The sequence below is a fragment of the Pristis pectinata genome, chromosome 7 (genome assembly GCF_009764475.1).
Source record: "Pristis pectinata isolate sPriPec2 chromosome 7, sPriPec2.1.pri, whole genome shotgun sequence".
NCBI classification, from domain to species: domain Eukaryota; kingdom Metazoa; phylum Chordata; class Chondrichthyes; order Rhinopristiformes; family Pristidae; genus Pristis; species Pristis pectinata.
The window spans coordinates 87820532-87834191 of record NC_067411.1 but is presented as its reverse complement, the minus strand read 5'-3'; the positions used below and the strand labels follow the sequence as shown (position 1 = coordinate 87834191).

The following is a 13660-nucleotide window of genomic DNA, read 5'->3' as shown; positions in this document are numbered from 1 at the left end:
AGAATTCCTTTACATGGAACCATGATCTTTTTTCGAAGAAGGACCATGTTTTCATTTACTTGTAATGAATTCCAAGATATTTTTAATAAATAAGCTAGACATTTATCAATGCAATGTTTTTTAATTATTTTATGAACAAACTTCAGAATTGCTGATATGAAGGCAAGTAGAAGCCAGCATGCATTAAAGAAAGAGGAATTTTGCCTCACCAATTAAATAGTGTCCAAGTGGAATGTAAAAATCCTAAATCTTGCTATATTTGAGAACTCTGCATTCTTTCAATTCTGCCCATGTGTATCCATAATTTTTGGTTCAGTCACTGACAGATATCCTTTTAGCTTGAATTCCCTCCCAAAATGTCTTTGGTTCATTATCCTCCTCTATGACATGCCTTGAAACCCACCACCTTTAACTAAGCTTTTGATCACTTGTACTGATATCTTCTTGTGTCTCAAGTCAAATATTGTTTGATAATGCTCCTTTAAAGTGCCTTGGGACATTTTACTTCAGTTAAAGGGCTACAGTAAAATTCCAATTGTTCAGAAATTGAGGGTCCAGCATCTGGCTCATTTATTTGTTCGGAATGTGAGCCAGGAGTCCAGAGTGCAAACTGGATATATGGCCAGAGGCAGTGGTGCAGACCTTAGGCCAAGAGTGTTGCCAGAGTTGAAGTTGGGATCCAGAACACCAGAGTTGGGAATGTGGGCAGGTTTGTTAAAACATTTGCTAGTCCGGTACTACTGAAATCATAAGGTTCCTGGATTATCAGAGTTTATTATATGTATTTGCAAAATGTTTCTTTGGTAAATTTTACATAAAAGATGCAATTTATGCTTAACAATAACTTCTGCGATAAGGATTTTTCTTGGGAAAAGCTGTGTGCCCATCCCCTGTAAATGGATGGAAGTTGGAAATGGTGCCAAGTGGTGTGTACTTTTATTTGAATGATGCCAAGGAAAGGGAGGAAATGGTAGTAGAATGCTCCAGGGTATTCTTCTATTCCATTATCAAAGTAATTGCAGGAGTATGGTATTCAAACTCTCCTTACTTCACTCGTGCAGAAAACCTTGTTGCTGAATCTAGTAGTTTCTTGCATTCTTCCCACATCTTTGCCTTCTACTATTCTGGATGTCTTTACACTATACTAATGCCATTTTGTTCAAAGATTTATGATAGCTATCAATCTGAAATTTCTAAAAATTGAATGTTCCAAAAATGCAAATATATGGCAGATTGTCTCCTGAAGTATGTAATTTTGTAATTAAATTTAATAAGTGAAATGTAAAGCAATATAACATTTGAGTGGGCTGCATAAGTATTGAAGCAGAGATCTGCAATCTTAAAAGCTAGCTTTAAGCCTGATGAATGAAAATATTTAACATCTACCTAATATGTACATCTATCTGAAATGACAGACGATTAGTGACAAAGTGATTTAAGAGTTTAATAGACTATGCTTGAGTTATTCAAACATTGGAGGGTGCATACAATGAGTAAATATAATGATTAGTTATATAGCCAGACAATAGATGTTGGAGGAAACTGCACTTATTCTGAATTGAGTTGTAGTCACACACATCTCAAGCGCTGTATTAGTTCTGGTAACTTTAACACAGCAAACGTTTGATGCTTGAAAGTAGAGAAAAGGAAGTAAAGAAAATCCTCAAGATTGTTTCCTAGTAACAGTAGGCTGCAACAAATTTGCCTTTACAATCTTGAAGGAAGTAGACTGCTGAACAATAATGTTGTTGTGGTATGCAGAATAATGAATTAACTGTAGTATTAGATTGTAAAGTATTACTTCAATTTAAACTGTGACTAGGGCAAAGAAGCAGATTATTAAAGAGTAAATGAAAATTTTTTAAAAATTGCAGATGCTGGAATCTGAAATATTAATAGAAGATCAGGCCCAGGGCCCTTTGTCAGAATTGATATTGGAAATGTTCCTCAGACAGAATAATGATCAACATTTAGAAAGGAACTCCCAGTAGGTGGTGGAGGCACATTTAGGAATAGTTAACTGTACAAGTCATTGATCCTCTGATTTGATGGGCTGAAAGGCTTTCCTTATTTATAGTCATGAATCAAGTCAATTATTTGGCCTCTTGGCCAGAAAATGGAAGAGTGTGAAAGGAAGAATGGGTCAAAATAGCAGCTAAGTAAATATATATTCTTGTTCTTTAGAAATATGTAGTGAAGAGTCTTTATAACACAATTAATTATTTCTTTCTATTATTCAAGGTCGCATGAACAAAAAGAAATCCAAAACCAAAGGGTTGAATTACGAATTAATGAAACTACCTCCTATTACTACATTTGCCTCAGGTAACTATGTCAATGCAAATACTGTTTTTCTGACATGGGATGGGGTGATTGGCTTTTGTGCTTGAATGTTTGGAGTTTAAAGACAGAACTTTCACCTTTTCCAAAATTTAGTTGACAAACAGGTATAACAAAGCAGTGTATGTCCTTGGCTGTATTTGAATGTTTTAGTGAAGTATCTTGCAAAACTATAAATTTTGTATATGAATGTATTTTTATCTTTGAGTAAGTTTCTGTTGTAATTAGTGAATTTACTTTGAATTGTTATGGTAGAAACAGCACGTCAGAGTGATTGGGATGGAATTATTGCTTGTCATCAAGGATGCCTAATCAGTACAACATGGAACTACCAGAAAACCACAATGGGAGCACACAAATTGGAGCCTCAGAGATTTAAGAAAGAACACAGTCAGAATGTTTATGCCACAGTATGTATTTTTGCACTGTTTGCTCCAGTTCAACTGGGTCTCTGTATTCAAGTTGTTGCAACTGTGGACAGCAAGGATGGTTGTGTATTCTAGCAGGAAACTATGCACAGACCAAAATTAATTCACTATCTGTACCTTTACAACATTATTGCAGTGTGATCAAGGACTGTATTTGGAGTAGTGTTTGGCCCCTCAATGCACCAGCATGGAGGTTAGTTATAACTTATCAATTAGCCACCCGGCTTGGCTTTAAACTGAGATATCTGGTCAGCTGTTCCCCATTCACTGATTAAGTTCACAAAGCCATTAGAAGTGATGTAATATGACTTGCTTTCATGTTTAAAATTGTCTTTTAATCTGATCAATAAATATTTTGATTAGCCATGTCTACCTCCAATATTTTTCTGAGGCAGAATTGTCAAACAGATTAAATAAAAAATTAATTGGTAGAATACAAAGTTAAATAAAATTTACAGTGGAAGAATAAATTAATACACTGTATTGGCATCACTCACAACTAAGGAATTACCCAGAAGAATTCTGATTTCTATTGTTTCTTGTTATGAGTCCCAAGGCTGTCCATTTCAAATCTTGTCCTGCAATAAGTTGAAGTTCATTTCTTCTAGGGTCCTTTTAATGTGGTAAATTACATGATCATTCTCCCAGGCCTTCCACCATTAGCTTGTTCAGTTGTGAATGCTGTTCTTAATTCCACAGCTGGAGTCAGAGCATCTAAGATTGTATATAAAATGTTTATTGCACCATTGGTTATTTAAATCTTATTCTGTCAGGGTAACTCATTTACCCAACAAGTGGAAACGAGCATGCATCTAGTCACAACAAGTTGGGCAAGAACACGTTATCAATTTTTAAAAATCCTGTTAGATGTGATGAATTTTGCAAGTAAAGATTGTTAGTTCTATCTAATCACCCTTTATTTCCTCGCAGCTATTTAATTCTCTAACTCCTTCCAAAAATGTGCTAGTTATTTCTTTAAGTAGTTTCAGCTTCTATGCACGTTATTCATCTTCCATAATTATACTTTGAAAATATCCTGATAACTTAGTAAGTCATTTGGGGGGGTTGGAGGGAGCAACTAGTATTTGAACCCATCATCAAAGCCCATAATCTGCTTTATTAAATTTTCTTTATAATTACAGACTTTCATTTGATCTCCTTATAATCCCTAAGTGGGACTGAGCTTAATTCCTTGTTTTGCACGGAGAATGCCAGGTATCATGAAGTGTTTCTAGCTCAAGTTCTGTGATTTGCCAGGTCCTTTTTATAAGCAGGGAACAACACATGTACATTAAATTCCATTTCCGGTTTTAACACAGTGCAACAGTACACATCGTTAATTTATATGCATTTTTCTGCCAATATAACCCACTCTTATATTTGTCTCGATTGGAATTCAGCACTGAATTGATGATTTTGTAGACTCATCCTTTAAATCTTTATTCTTAACAGTGTAGGATTCTCTCCCCAGAGAATATGGGATCTCAATAATCAATCACTTTCAAAGCAGATATTAATAGTTTTCAGGTTATTGAAAAAATTAAGAGAATTTGATTTAAGGAAGGAAAATGTGTTTAAGGTGGAAGATCACCCACAATCTTGTGGAATGACATGGCAGGTCAGGGGGTCTAAATGACCTGTTTTTCTTTATTATTATGTTCCCAATTAAGTTATTGTTAATGATTTTGTTTAATTTTAAAATGAATGTGCTTTTTAGTTTTTTAAACGTTTGTGTATCCTGAGTGTTATTGAATGTTTGTGAATGTCAGGGATGTTCACAGTGTTCATTAGCCCCAACTGTACTGAAGGCCCTTAAGACTTTGTACAAGGCCTCTGACTTTGAAAGTGGTTCTATCTGCATTGTGACTATAGTTGTCTACACTCCCAGTTGAAGACTCTGCTGGGGGCCACATTGGAAAAAAAGAACGTGACGTGGGCAGGAGGCTAACAATTTTTGGGGCAACAGAAGATCTGCCTCCTTGTTCAATTAACATTAGATGTAGAAGTAATTAAACAGAAAGGGATGGAAATTACAAAGTATAAATCAAAGTTGCTTGAACTCTTCGAAGAAGCTTAACTAACTGAAGTAAGCAAGAATGTAATGATGAAAATCTGCATCCTATATTAGTTTCCAGATACCTATTGTGCAGTTTGCTATTGTGTGAATGTACTTATATGTGTATATATATTTAAAAAAATGAAAGCATTTTGTTGCCTTTTTTTAGGCTGTGGATATAACATCTTGTGGAAATTTTGCTATTGTTGGCCTTTCTTCAGGCCACGTGGATGTGTATAATATGCAGTCGGGCATACACAGAGGGCAGTATGGTGAAAGCAAAAGTAAGTATGAAGTCAAGGATAAAGATGTAAATGTTACCAGTTATCAAAAAGCAGAAGACTGCTGATGCTGGAAATCCTGAAATAATAAAACAAAATGTGGAAATACTTATCAAGCCAGGCAGTATCTAATGAAAGGTCATTGACTCGTTTCGACACACTGATGTTGCCTGACCTACTGAGTAGTTCTGATATTTCTGTTTATATTAATAACTTCCTGTTTTGTTAGTCATTTGTGCAGAACTATGAAATGTGTAAGTTGAGGAGGATGGTCCTAAGTTTTGCATGAAACGGTCTTTAAATATGGATACATAATATTGTCAGATAACCAATTATAGCCTACTTAGACAGCATTGTACAAAATATTCATTAGTGACTAATTTTTGGCACAAACGTTTTGAAAAATTGAATCATCTGTAAGACATTTTAGTAGGCAGTAATCACATTAAAAGTCTTATTCTCTGTATTTAAACTCTATAGGGTATAATTTCAAAATGATAATTTTAGTTTTAATTTAGTGTAAAAAGAACAAGAACAAATTTTGCAGTTCTCAATTGTAAGCTGTAAGTCCAATGTTTGAAAGGGGAAAATTGAACTAAATTTTGCCATTCCATTGTTGATTCAAAGCTAAAATATTTATCTTAATGATCCGTTTGTGAAGCATGCATGATAATTAGTTTTTTTATTTAAAGTGGATTTTTTTTGTACCAACTTTCTCCCTTTCTGAATATTCTGATCCTCTTCCTGTTCTACAGATGCTGGTAATCCTACTGTACCTTTCCCAAGTCATAATTTGCCTGACACTAAATGATAAGCAACTAAAGTGCCTTTGACGCAAAGGGGACGCACCTATTTAATTTAATGACGAGACAAGTAATTGAAAGAACTTGCATCCAAATCTCTCATTTACCTTCTGTCAAAATCAGACAGACTCGATGGTTTTACAGTAAGATGAAGGGGATTCCCTTCCATGGGTACACAATGGCAAGTATGCAAACATAGCATTTAAACTGTACAAACCAATGATACAGATTTGATTCAAAGTCTGATGTATAGGCTATTCAATAGACAGAAGGCAATGACTGCAGAGGGCCAGTAGCACAGTAAAATATGATTCTGTTCTTTTCCATTCTTCCACCTAGGTGTGGTCGCAAGTGACTAATTGAGAATTAGAAAAAGAAACTGTACTGAATCCAGTGTAACATCTCAATTACTGGCTTTCCCATAATTAGCCTACTTGTCAGACTTTGAACCAAGTCTGCATCACTGTTTTGTACAGTTTTAGTGCTGTGTTTACATACTTGCCATTGTGTACCCATGCAAGGGAATCCCCTTATGATGTGATGGGCAATTAAATGCCTGTGAAGCCCTTTGTTTTCATATATTTGAATGAATATATGAAAAGAAGGATACCTAATCTAAGTCATTATCATAACTGAACACGGTTTATCTTGCCAATATTAATGACTTCACATTAGCCAAGTTTGCAATTGATACCAATATCCAGGTCCAGAGAGCAGGAGCCCAAGTAGAGCTCTGCTGAGTTTCATGGAAAGTTATGTATAAAAGAAGTTAATAAGGTTTGGCAATAAAATCAGCATGATGTACCAGAGTTCTACTAATAATAACAATAAACAGTTTTAGGAATACAACACATTTTGTAAACCATGATACTGAACAATAAAATCAAAGTTGTTTTCTAACTTCAGGCTGAAATACTTCTAGTAAGTGACATTTTCGGATGATATCTGATTCCAATGAATTTGACCCGGGATTTTCTGTTTTTTTTCTTGCCTTCCTCTTACAAAAGTTGGAGTTTGGTTCTATGAGCTCAGTTGTTACTTTTTGTCACACAAACATTCTCTCATAAATGTTGAAAGTTTGAAAACTGGTGTTGTTCAGAGGAAACTGGGTGTCCTCGCACTGAATCACAGTTAACATTCAGACTCTGCATGCAGTTAGGAAGGCAGATAGTATGTTAGTCTTCATAGTAAGATTTGAGTGGAAGAGTAGTGATGTTTTGCTCCAATCACATAGGCCCTAAGTGAGAGTGCATGGGGAATATTGTCCATGGCTCTGGTCTCCCTTCCCAGGGACAGGTATGCAAGCAATTCGGTGAGTGCAATGAAGGTTTACCACCCAGATTCCTTTGTTGGTAGGTTTGTTTCATGAAGCAAGATTAAGCAGAATATACTTGGGAACATAGAAAGAATGAGAAGTGAAATGTGTAAAATTCTCATGGGGCTTTTGACAGTGTGGATGAAGGGATGATGTTCTCCCTGACTAGGGTGTTTAAAAACAGGGTTTACATTTTTAAAAGTAAAGGCAGAGATTAGAAGAAACTTCTGAGGACACGGAATCTTTGGAATTTTCCACCCAAGAGGTCTGATTATATTCAAGAAAATGAATTGATTTTTAGATGTAAAGGGAATTGAGCGATACAGGGTCAGTGCAAGAAGTGATGCTGAATATGAAGATCAGCCATGATCGTATTGAAAGGTAGAGTAGGCACAAGGGACTCAATGTTCTCTTCTTGCTTCTGTTTATGTTATTCTTCGTAGGTGAACTCGGATTGCTGGGCTTCACAACTTTCAGCAGCACTGTGAGCATCTTCTTGCCATACTTGTATGCATGTATTTTCAAGAAAGTTAACGGATAATTGTGATTTTCAAATGAATTTAACTAATTAAATACAGTGGTTCCATAAATCTTGCAAAAATACTAATTCCAATTCCATTTAATTTCTTAAGCTCATGATGGCCCAATCCGAGGAGTTGCTGTTGATGGACTGAATCAGCTCACTATTACAGCTGGTGGGGATAAACTCATCAAGTTCTGGAAGTTTAAATCAAAGCAGTTGGTTCATACAACAACGCTAGATGCATCACCAATCACTATTTTGCTACATAGAGACAGGTGTGAAATGCATCTTTTCCAATTGTTTTCTTGAACTCTGCTGGTAATTTTATAATGCATTATTTTGCTGTCTCATGGAATGGCAATGTTGAAATAGGCTCTTCAGCCCATCATATCTCAATCTAACCATTTGCCTTTGTTTTTTTTCCCCGGTAAAGGGATAACTTGATATTTTTTCACATGATACTGCATCTGCCATTTACTTTCCTACTAGCTCAATTCGTATAGCTCGTCTTGAAGTTTCTTTTGTGCTTCCCTCACATATCACAATCCCACTCAGTTTTGTATTGGCAACAAACTTAGAAATGTTACATTTGATTCCCTCATCTAGCTAATTGATGCATCTTGCAAAAAATGGAATCCAAGCACTGATCCCTGCAGTGCCTGCTAGTCACCACTTCCCACCCCAAAAAAGAACCATTTATTCCTATTGCTTTCCAGCTGGCAACCAGTTTTCAATACCTGCTAGTATGGTACCCCCAATTTCATGTGCTTTAATTTCCCACGTGAGTCTCTTATGTGGAACTTTATCAAAGACCTGAAAATCCAAATATATCCACTGGTTCTCTCTTGGCTCTTCTACCAGTTTCATCTTCACTAAACTCTCTGGTAGGTTTGTCAAACACAATTTCACGTTCATGAATTTGTGTTGACTTTGTCTAATCTTAATGATATTTTCTAAGCTGTCCTGTTGCTACGTTCATTATCGTAGACTCTGTTACGTTAACAGATCTGAAGTTTCCAGCTTCTTTCCCTCTTTAAATTGTGGAGTTACATTTGCCATTCTCCAGTTGGTGGGAGTAGCTCTATAAAGTATAGAATTTTAGAAGATGACAACCAACTGTCCTCTATTTCCACGGCAGCTACTTTCAGTGCTGTGGGATGCAGATTATCAGGGCTCAGGGATTTATCATTTTTCACTGCCATTAATTCCTGTAGCAATCTTTCTAAACTTCCTCTAATTCCTCTTTTTCTTTAAACTCTTGATTTTCTTGCATTTCTGAAGTTATTTGTCTCTTCTCTGAAGACATACCCAAAGTATTTGTTTAATTTTCTGTCCATTATGAATTCTCCCATTTTTGAATGTAAGTGATTTATTGCTAATCTATTTTCTTCTTGCATATTTGTGGAAGCTTTTATATTCAATTTTTATGTATCTGGGAAGTATACTCATCTTATTTCTCCTCTCTCAGTCAAACTGATAGAACTTTCTTTGAATTCTCAACTGTTTCCAATCCTCAGGCTTGCTACTTTTTCCGGCAACTTTGTATGCTTCATCTTTGGATCTAATGCTATCATTATTTTGTAGGCCAAGAGTAGGTTGTTATTCCTTTTGTTTTTGCTTCAGAAAGGAATGTATAATTATTGCAGTTCTTGCTTTTGTTCCTTAAATGTTAGCCCTTGCTTATCCACCTCCACACTTTTTTAATGAAGTTCCTTATACTATCATAGCCAGCACATTCCTCATACCTTTGCAGTTTCCTTTACTTAAACTTAGGACCCTAGTTTTGGATTAAACTAATTTCCATCTTCGTGAAGAAATTCTATGGTCATTCTTCTCTAAGTGAACCCACACAAAATTAACTAATGTCTATTCAATATTCAATCTTTGATGGCTTTTTTCATAATTGTCTTTTCAAAGAACTGATCTAAAACAAAACATCATGTATACACTCCAGGAATTCATCCTCCATAGTATTATTGCTAATTTAGCTTAGCCAGTTTTTCTTGATTGAAGTCATCCATTGCTATTTTGGTGACACAAGAGACTTCAAGTGCAGTGTCTTGACTCAAAATGTTGACCACCCCTTTGCTTCCACAGATGCTGCCTGATCCACTTAGTTCCTCCAGCAGTTTGTTTATTACTAATTTGGTATCCATGTTGTATGTATCTCAAATTTCTCATTTGATGCTTTTCCCTACGTTATCACAACTGTTTGGAGGGCTGTAGACAACTCCAGTTAGAGATGTCTCAAATGTTCATTGCATTCTATGGTTTTAAGATTCCAGGATTTCACGGTGGCACAAAATGTCGCTGTTTTCATAAATTACTGTTCTGAAATTAATGTTTATGTATTTTTTTTACTAGTGGCATGTTAGCTCTAGCTATGGATGATTTCAGGATAGCAGTTCTGGACAGTGAAACAAGAAAATTTGTGAGAAGATTCATTGGACATCAGAATCAAATCAATGATATGGTATGATATTTAAATCATTTGGCTCTATTTTAGTTGTATTCAAATGTAGCATTCACTAAGTTGCATCACTTTAGAGAGTGGGAAGAATGATAATTTTTTCAGTCACACTTCACTCTTGAATTAATGCATCTACAGCAAGTAGGAATAAATGGTTCGTTTTCAGGTTGGGAGGCTGTGACCAGCAGTATGCCGCAGGAATTGTTGCTGGGGCCCCAGCTGTTCACTATCTCCTCATCCAAATCTCAGTTGCAGATTGAGTTCACTCTACCCATGTTTGTTGATGGTATGAAGTAAGATGCCAGTGTAGGCTGTGAGACTGAGTAACTGGGCAGGGATGAGGCTGATAGAATATAATGTGGAAAAGTGAGGTCAGCCACATTGGTAGAAAAAGATAGAAAGCAGGAATATTTTTAGGTATGAGAGATGGAAGGATATTGGTATTCAGAAGGACCAGGTATCCTTTTACATGAATCACTTGAGTGTTAACTTGTAGGTTCAACAAGCCAATGAGAAGGCAAACAGTACTTATTGCAAGGAAATTTGAACACAGGACTAGAGATGCCTTGCTTCAATTATATAGAGCCCTGATGAGACTGCACGTGGAATACTGTGCACCAGTCTGTTGTCCTATCTGATAAAGGATATTCTTACAATTGAGCAACTGAAGTAAAGGTTTTCGGTATTGATTCCCTGGATGATAGGATTCCCACCTGAGATGAGATTAAGGGACTGAGGCTATACTGTGTTGAATTTAAATGAATGACAGGTGATCTCACTGAAGCAAACAGCATTCTTAAGGAGGTTGACAGGGTATATTTCTCCTGGCTTGGGTGACTAGAAGCAGAGGTCCCATTCTCAAAATAAGTGGTTGGCCAACCAGGACAGAAATGAGAGAAAAAAATGTCTTCACCTAGAGGGTAAAGGATCTTTGGAATTCTCTACCCAAGAGGGCTGAGAGGCTCATTTGTAGTGTATTCAAGACAGAAATCCATCATTACCATATTCTTATTGAATGGTGGAGCAGAACCAAGGGTCTGAGTGGCCTACATATTTCTTGTGGTGTTTGGTAAACTGGAGCTGGCTCTGAAAAAGGCCTATTGTTAAGTGTCTAGAATATTATACACAAATTAATGCCAGCTTGTGTTATGGAATTTGGGTTCTGTAACATGGTTGGATTGGATCACTCTGATATGACCTTGGTGTTGCCTCGTGGAATGCTTGCAGATGCATTTACCTCTTGTGGCTATGTCATGAGATCGAGTAGTTGACGGGGTGAGCAGACCCAGTGTGGATGTTCTAATAATGGCTTGTGAAAGGTGAGGGTCTTGAAATGAAGCATATCTGGCCGCTCAGCTCAGTATGGTCAGGAATATCTGTGGACTCAGTGCTGTGTATGTGGTGCAGTAGGAGATTGTGCTGAGGAAGTCCTAAACAAGCCAAAATGTGGCTCCCAGCTGCCCATCAGCACAATCCAGTTTGCCAATTGAGATCTGAACTGATTGAAGCCTGGGCAGTGTCCTTGCTGACCCTTTCCATGGCTGATGGATGAAAGAGGCCCACTAGAATTTAAGTGCTGAATTATTTTTATACTGTGTCTAAAAAATAACGAAGACTGCTCTAAGAGGCATTTTGGTGCAAAAATAGGAATCTCACTAGTGATTATTGCCAGTCAGTCAGCCAAGAGTCAAAAGTTCCCTCCATTGAAGGAGCATGGTAGGTGGTATTTGGCAGAGCTTTTCTAATTGAAATTAATAAAACTGTTTTATTGACAGTAGAATAATGGCAGCATAACATAATGTTAGTGCAATGTAATAGTATCACTTTTTTTTTAAGGCTTTTAGTTCAGATGGACGGTGGTTAATTACTGCTTCAATGGACTGTACAATCAGGACCTGGGATCTCCCATCAGGCTGGTATGTTGCAATAAAGGATTATGCAAATAAAGTCAGAAGAAAGTTTTAATATAGAATGGTACAGCACAGGAACAGGCCCAGCGGCCCATGATGTCTGTGCCAACCATGATGCCAAATTAAACTAAGTCTATCTCCTTGCTCATATTCCATATCCCTCCCTTCCCTGCATGTTCATCTTCCTGTCTAAATGTCTCTTAAATGCCATTATCATGTCTTCTTTCACCACCACACCTGGCAGAGCATTCTGGGGGTGCATAAAAACTTTCCCCTTCTATTTGACATTGCTATCCTGGGAAAAAGACTCTGACTATCTTTCCTATCTATGCTTCTCATAATTTAATAAACCTCCATCCGTTGTCCCCTCAGCCTCTGACACTCCAGAGAAAACTATCCAAGTTTATCCAACCTCTCCTTTATATCTAATATGTTCTAATCCAGGCAACATCCTCATGAACCTCTTCTGCACTCTCTCAACCCTCCACATGCTTCCCATAATGGGGCAACCAGAACTGCACACAATACTCCAGATGCATTTTAACAAACATTTTATACAGTTGCAATGTGACTTTGTGATTTTCTTATTCAGTGCCCCAACTGATGAAGGCAAGTATGCCATACGCTGCCTTTACCACCCTATCTACTTGTGCTGCCACTTTCAGGGAGCTATAGACTTGGACCCCAAGATTCCTCTGTACGTCAATGCTCTTATGGGTTCTGCCATTTACTGTATATTTTCCCTTTTATTTGACCTCCCAAAGTGCAACACCTCACACTTTCCTGGATTAACCTCCATCTGCTATTTCTCCACCATATCTGCAGCTAATCTGTATCCTTTGACAACCTTCTTCATTATCCACAAATCCATCAATTTTTGTGTCATCTACGAACTTACTAATCAGTCCATCTACAGTTTCATCCAAGCCATCACAAACAACAGAAATCCCAGTATTGATCCCCACAGAACACTAGTGATCACATACCTCCAGTCAGAATAACAGCCCTCCACCACTACACTCTATCAACTAAATTTCTGTAATGGCCACATCTTAGTTTCATGAACTGATCCAAGCTCTAAGTTCATGTGCCTTGCCCATAATACTACTAGCATTGAAATAAACATACTTCGGCCCGTCAGTCTCACCATGCTCATTTACCTGGCCCTGCCTATCTTTGCTACAAGGCTTGCTTGGCCTAACCTCTGCCTTGCTCTCAATCCCTCCACCTGTTGACCTATTGATCTGGTTCCCATCCCCCTGCCATGCTAGTTTAAACCCTCCCAAGTAGCACTAGCAAACCTCCCTGCAAGGATATTGGTGTCCTTCTCAGTTTTGGTGCAACCTGTCCTCCTTGTACAGGTCCCACCTGCCCTGGAAGAGAGCCCAATGATCCATGTACCTGAAGCTTTCTCTCCTGCACCAGCTCCTTAGCCACACTTTCAACTGCACCATGTTCCTATTTCCTTCCTTGCTAGCACATGGCACAAGGAGTAATCCTGAGATTACCTCCCTAAAGGTCCTGTTTTTAACCT

General features: G+C 37.3%; 1 protein-coding gene across 2 annotated transcripts in view; it reads left to right on the top strand.

Moving 5' to 3' along the window:
- wdr36 (WD repeat domain 36) overlaps positions 1 to 13660 on the top strand; it is a 108067-nt gene that overhangs the window by 26283 nt on the left and 68124 nt on the right. For both annotated transcript variants that reach the window (XM_052019499.1, XM_052019498.1), the window contains exons 11-16: positions 2242 to 2325; positions 2596 to 2750; positions 4994 to 5108; positions 7856 to 8021; positions 10111 to 10219; positions 12053 to 12132. In XM_052019499.1, coding sequence (XP_051875459.1) covers positions 2242 to 2325; positions 2596 to 2750; positions 4994 to 5108; positions 7856 to 8021; positions 10111 to 10219; positions 12053 to 12132 — 709 coding nt within the window. The remainder of the gene's footprint in view (positions 1 to 2241; positions 2326 to 2595; positions 2751 to 4993; positions 5109 to 7855; positions 8022 to 10110; positions 10220 to 12052; positions 12133 to 13660) is intronic.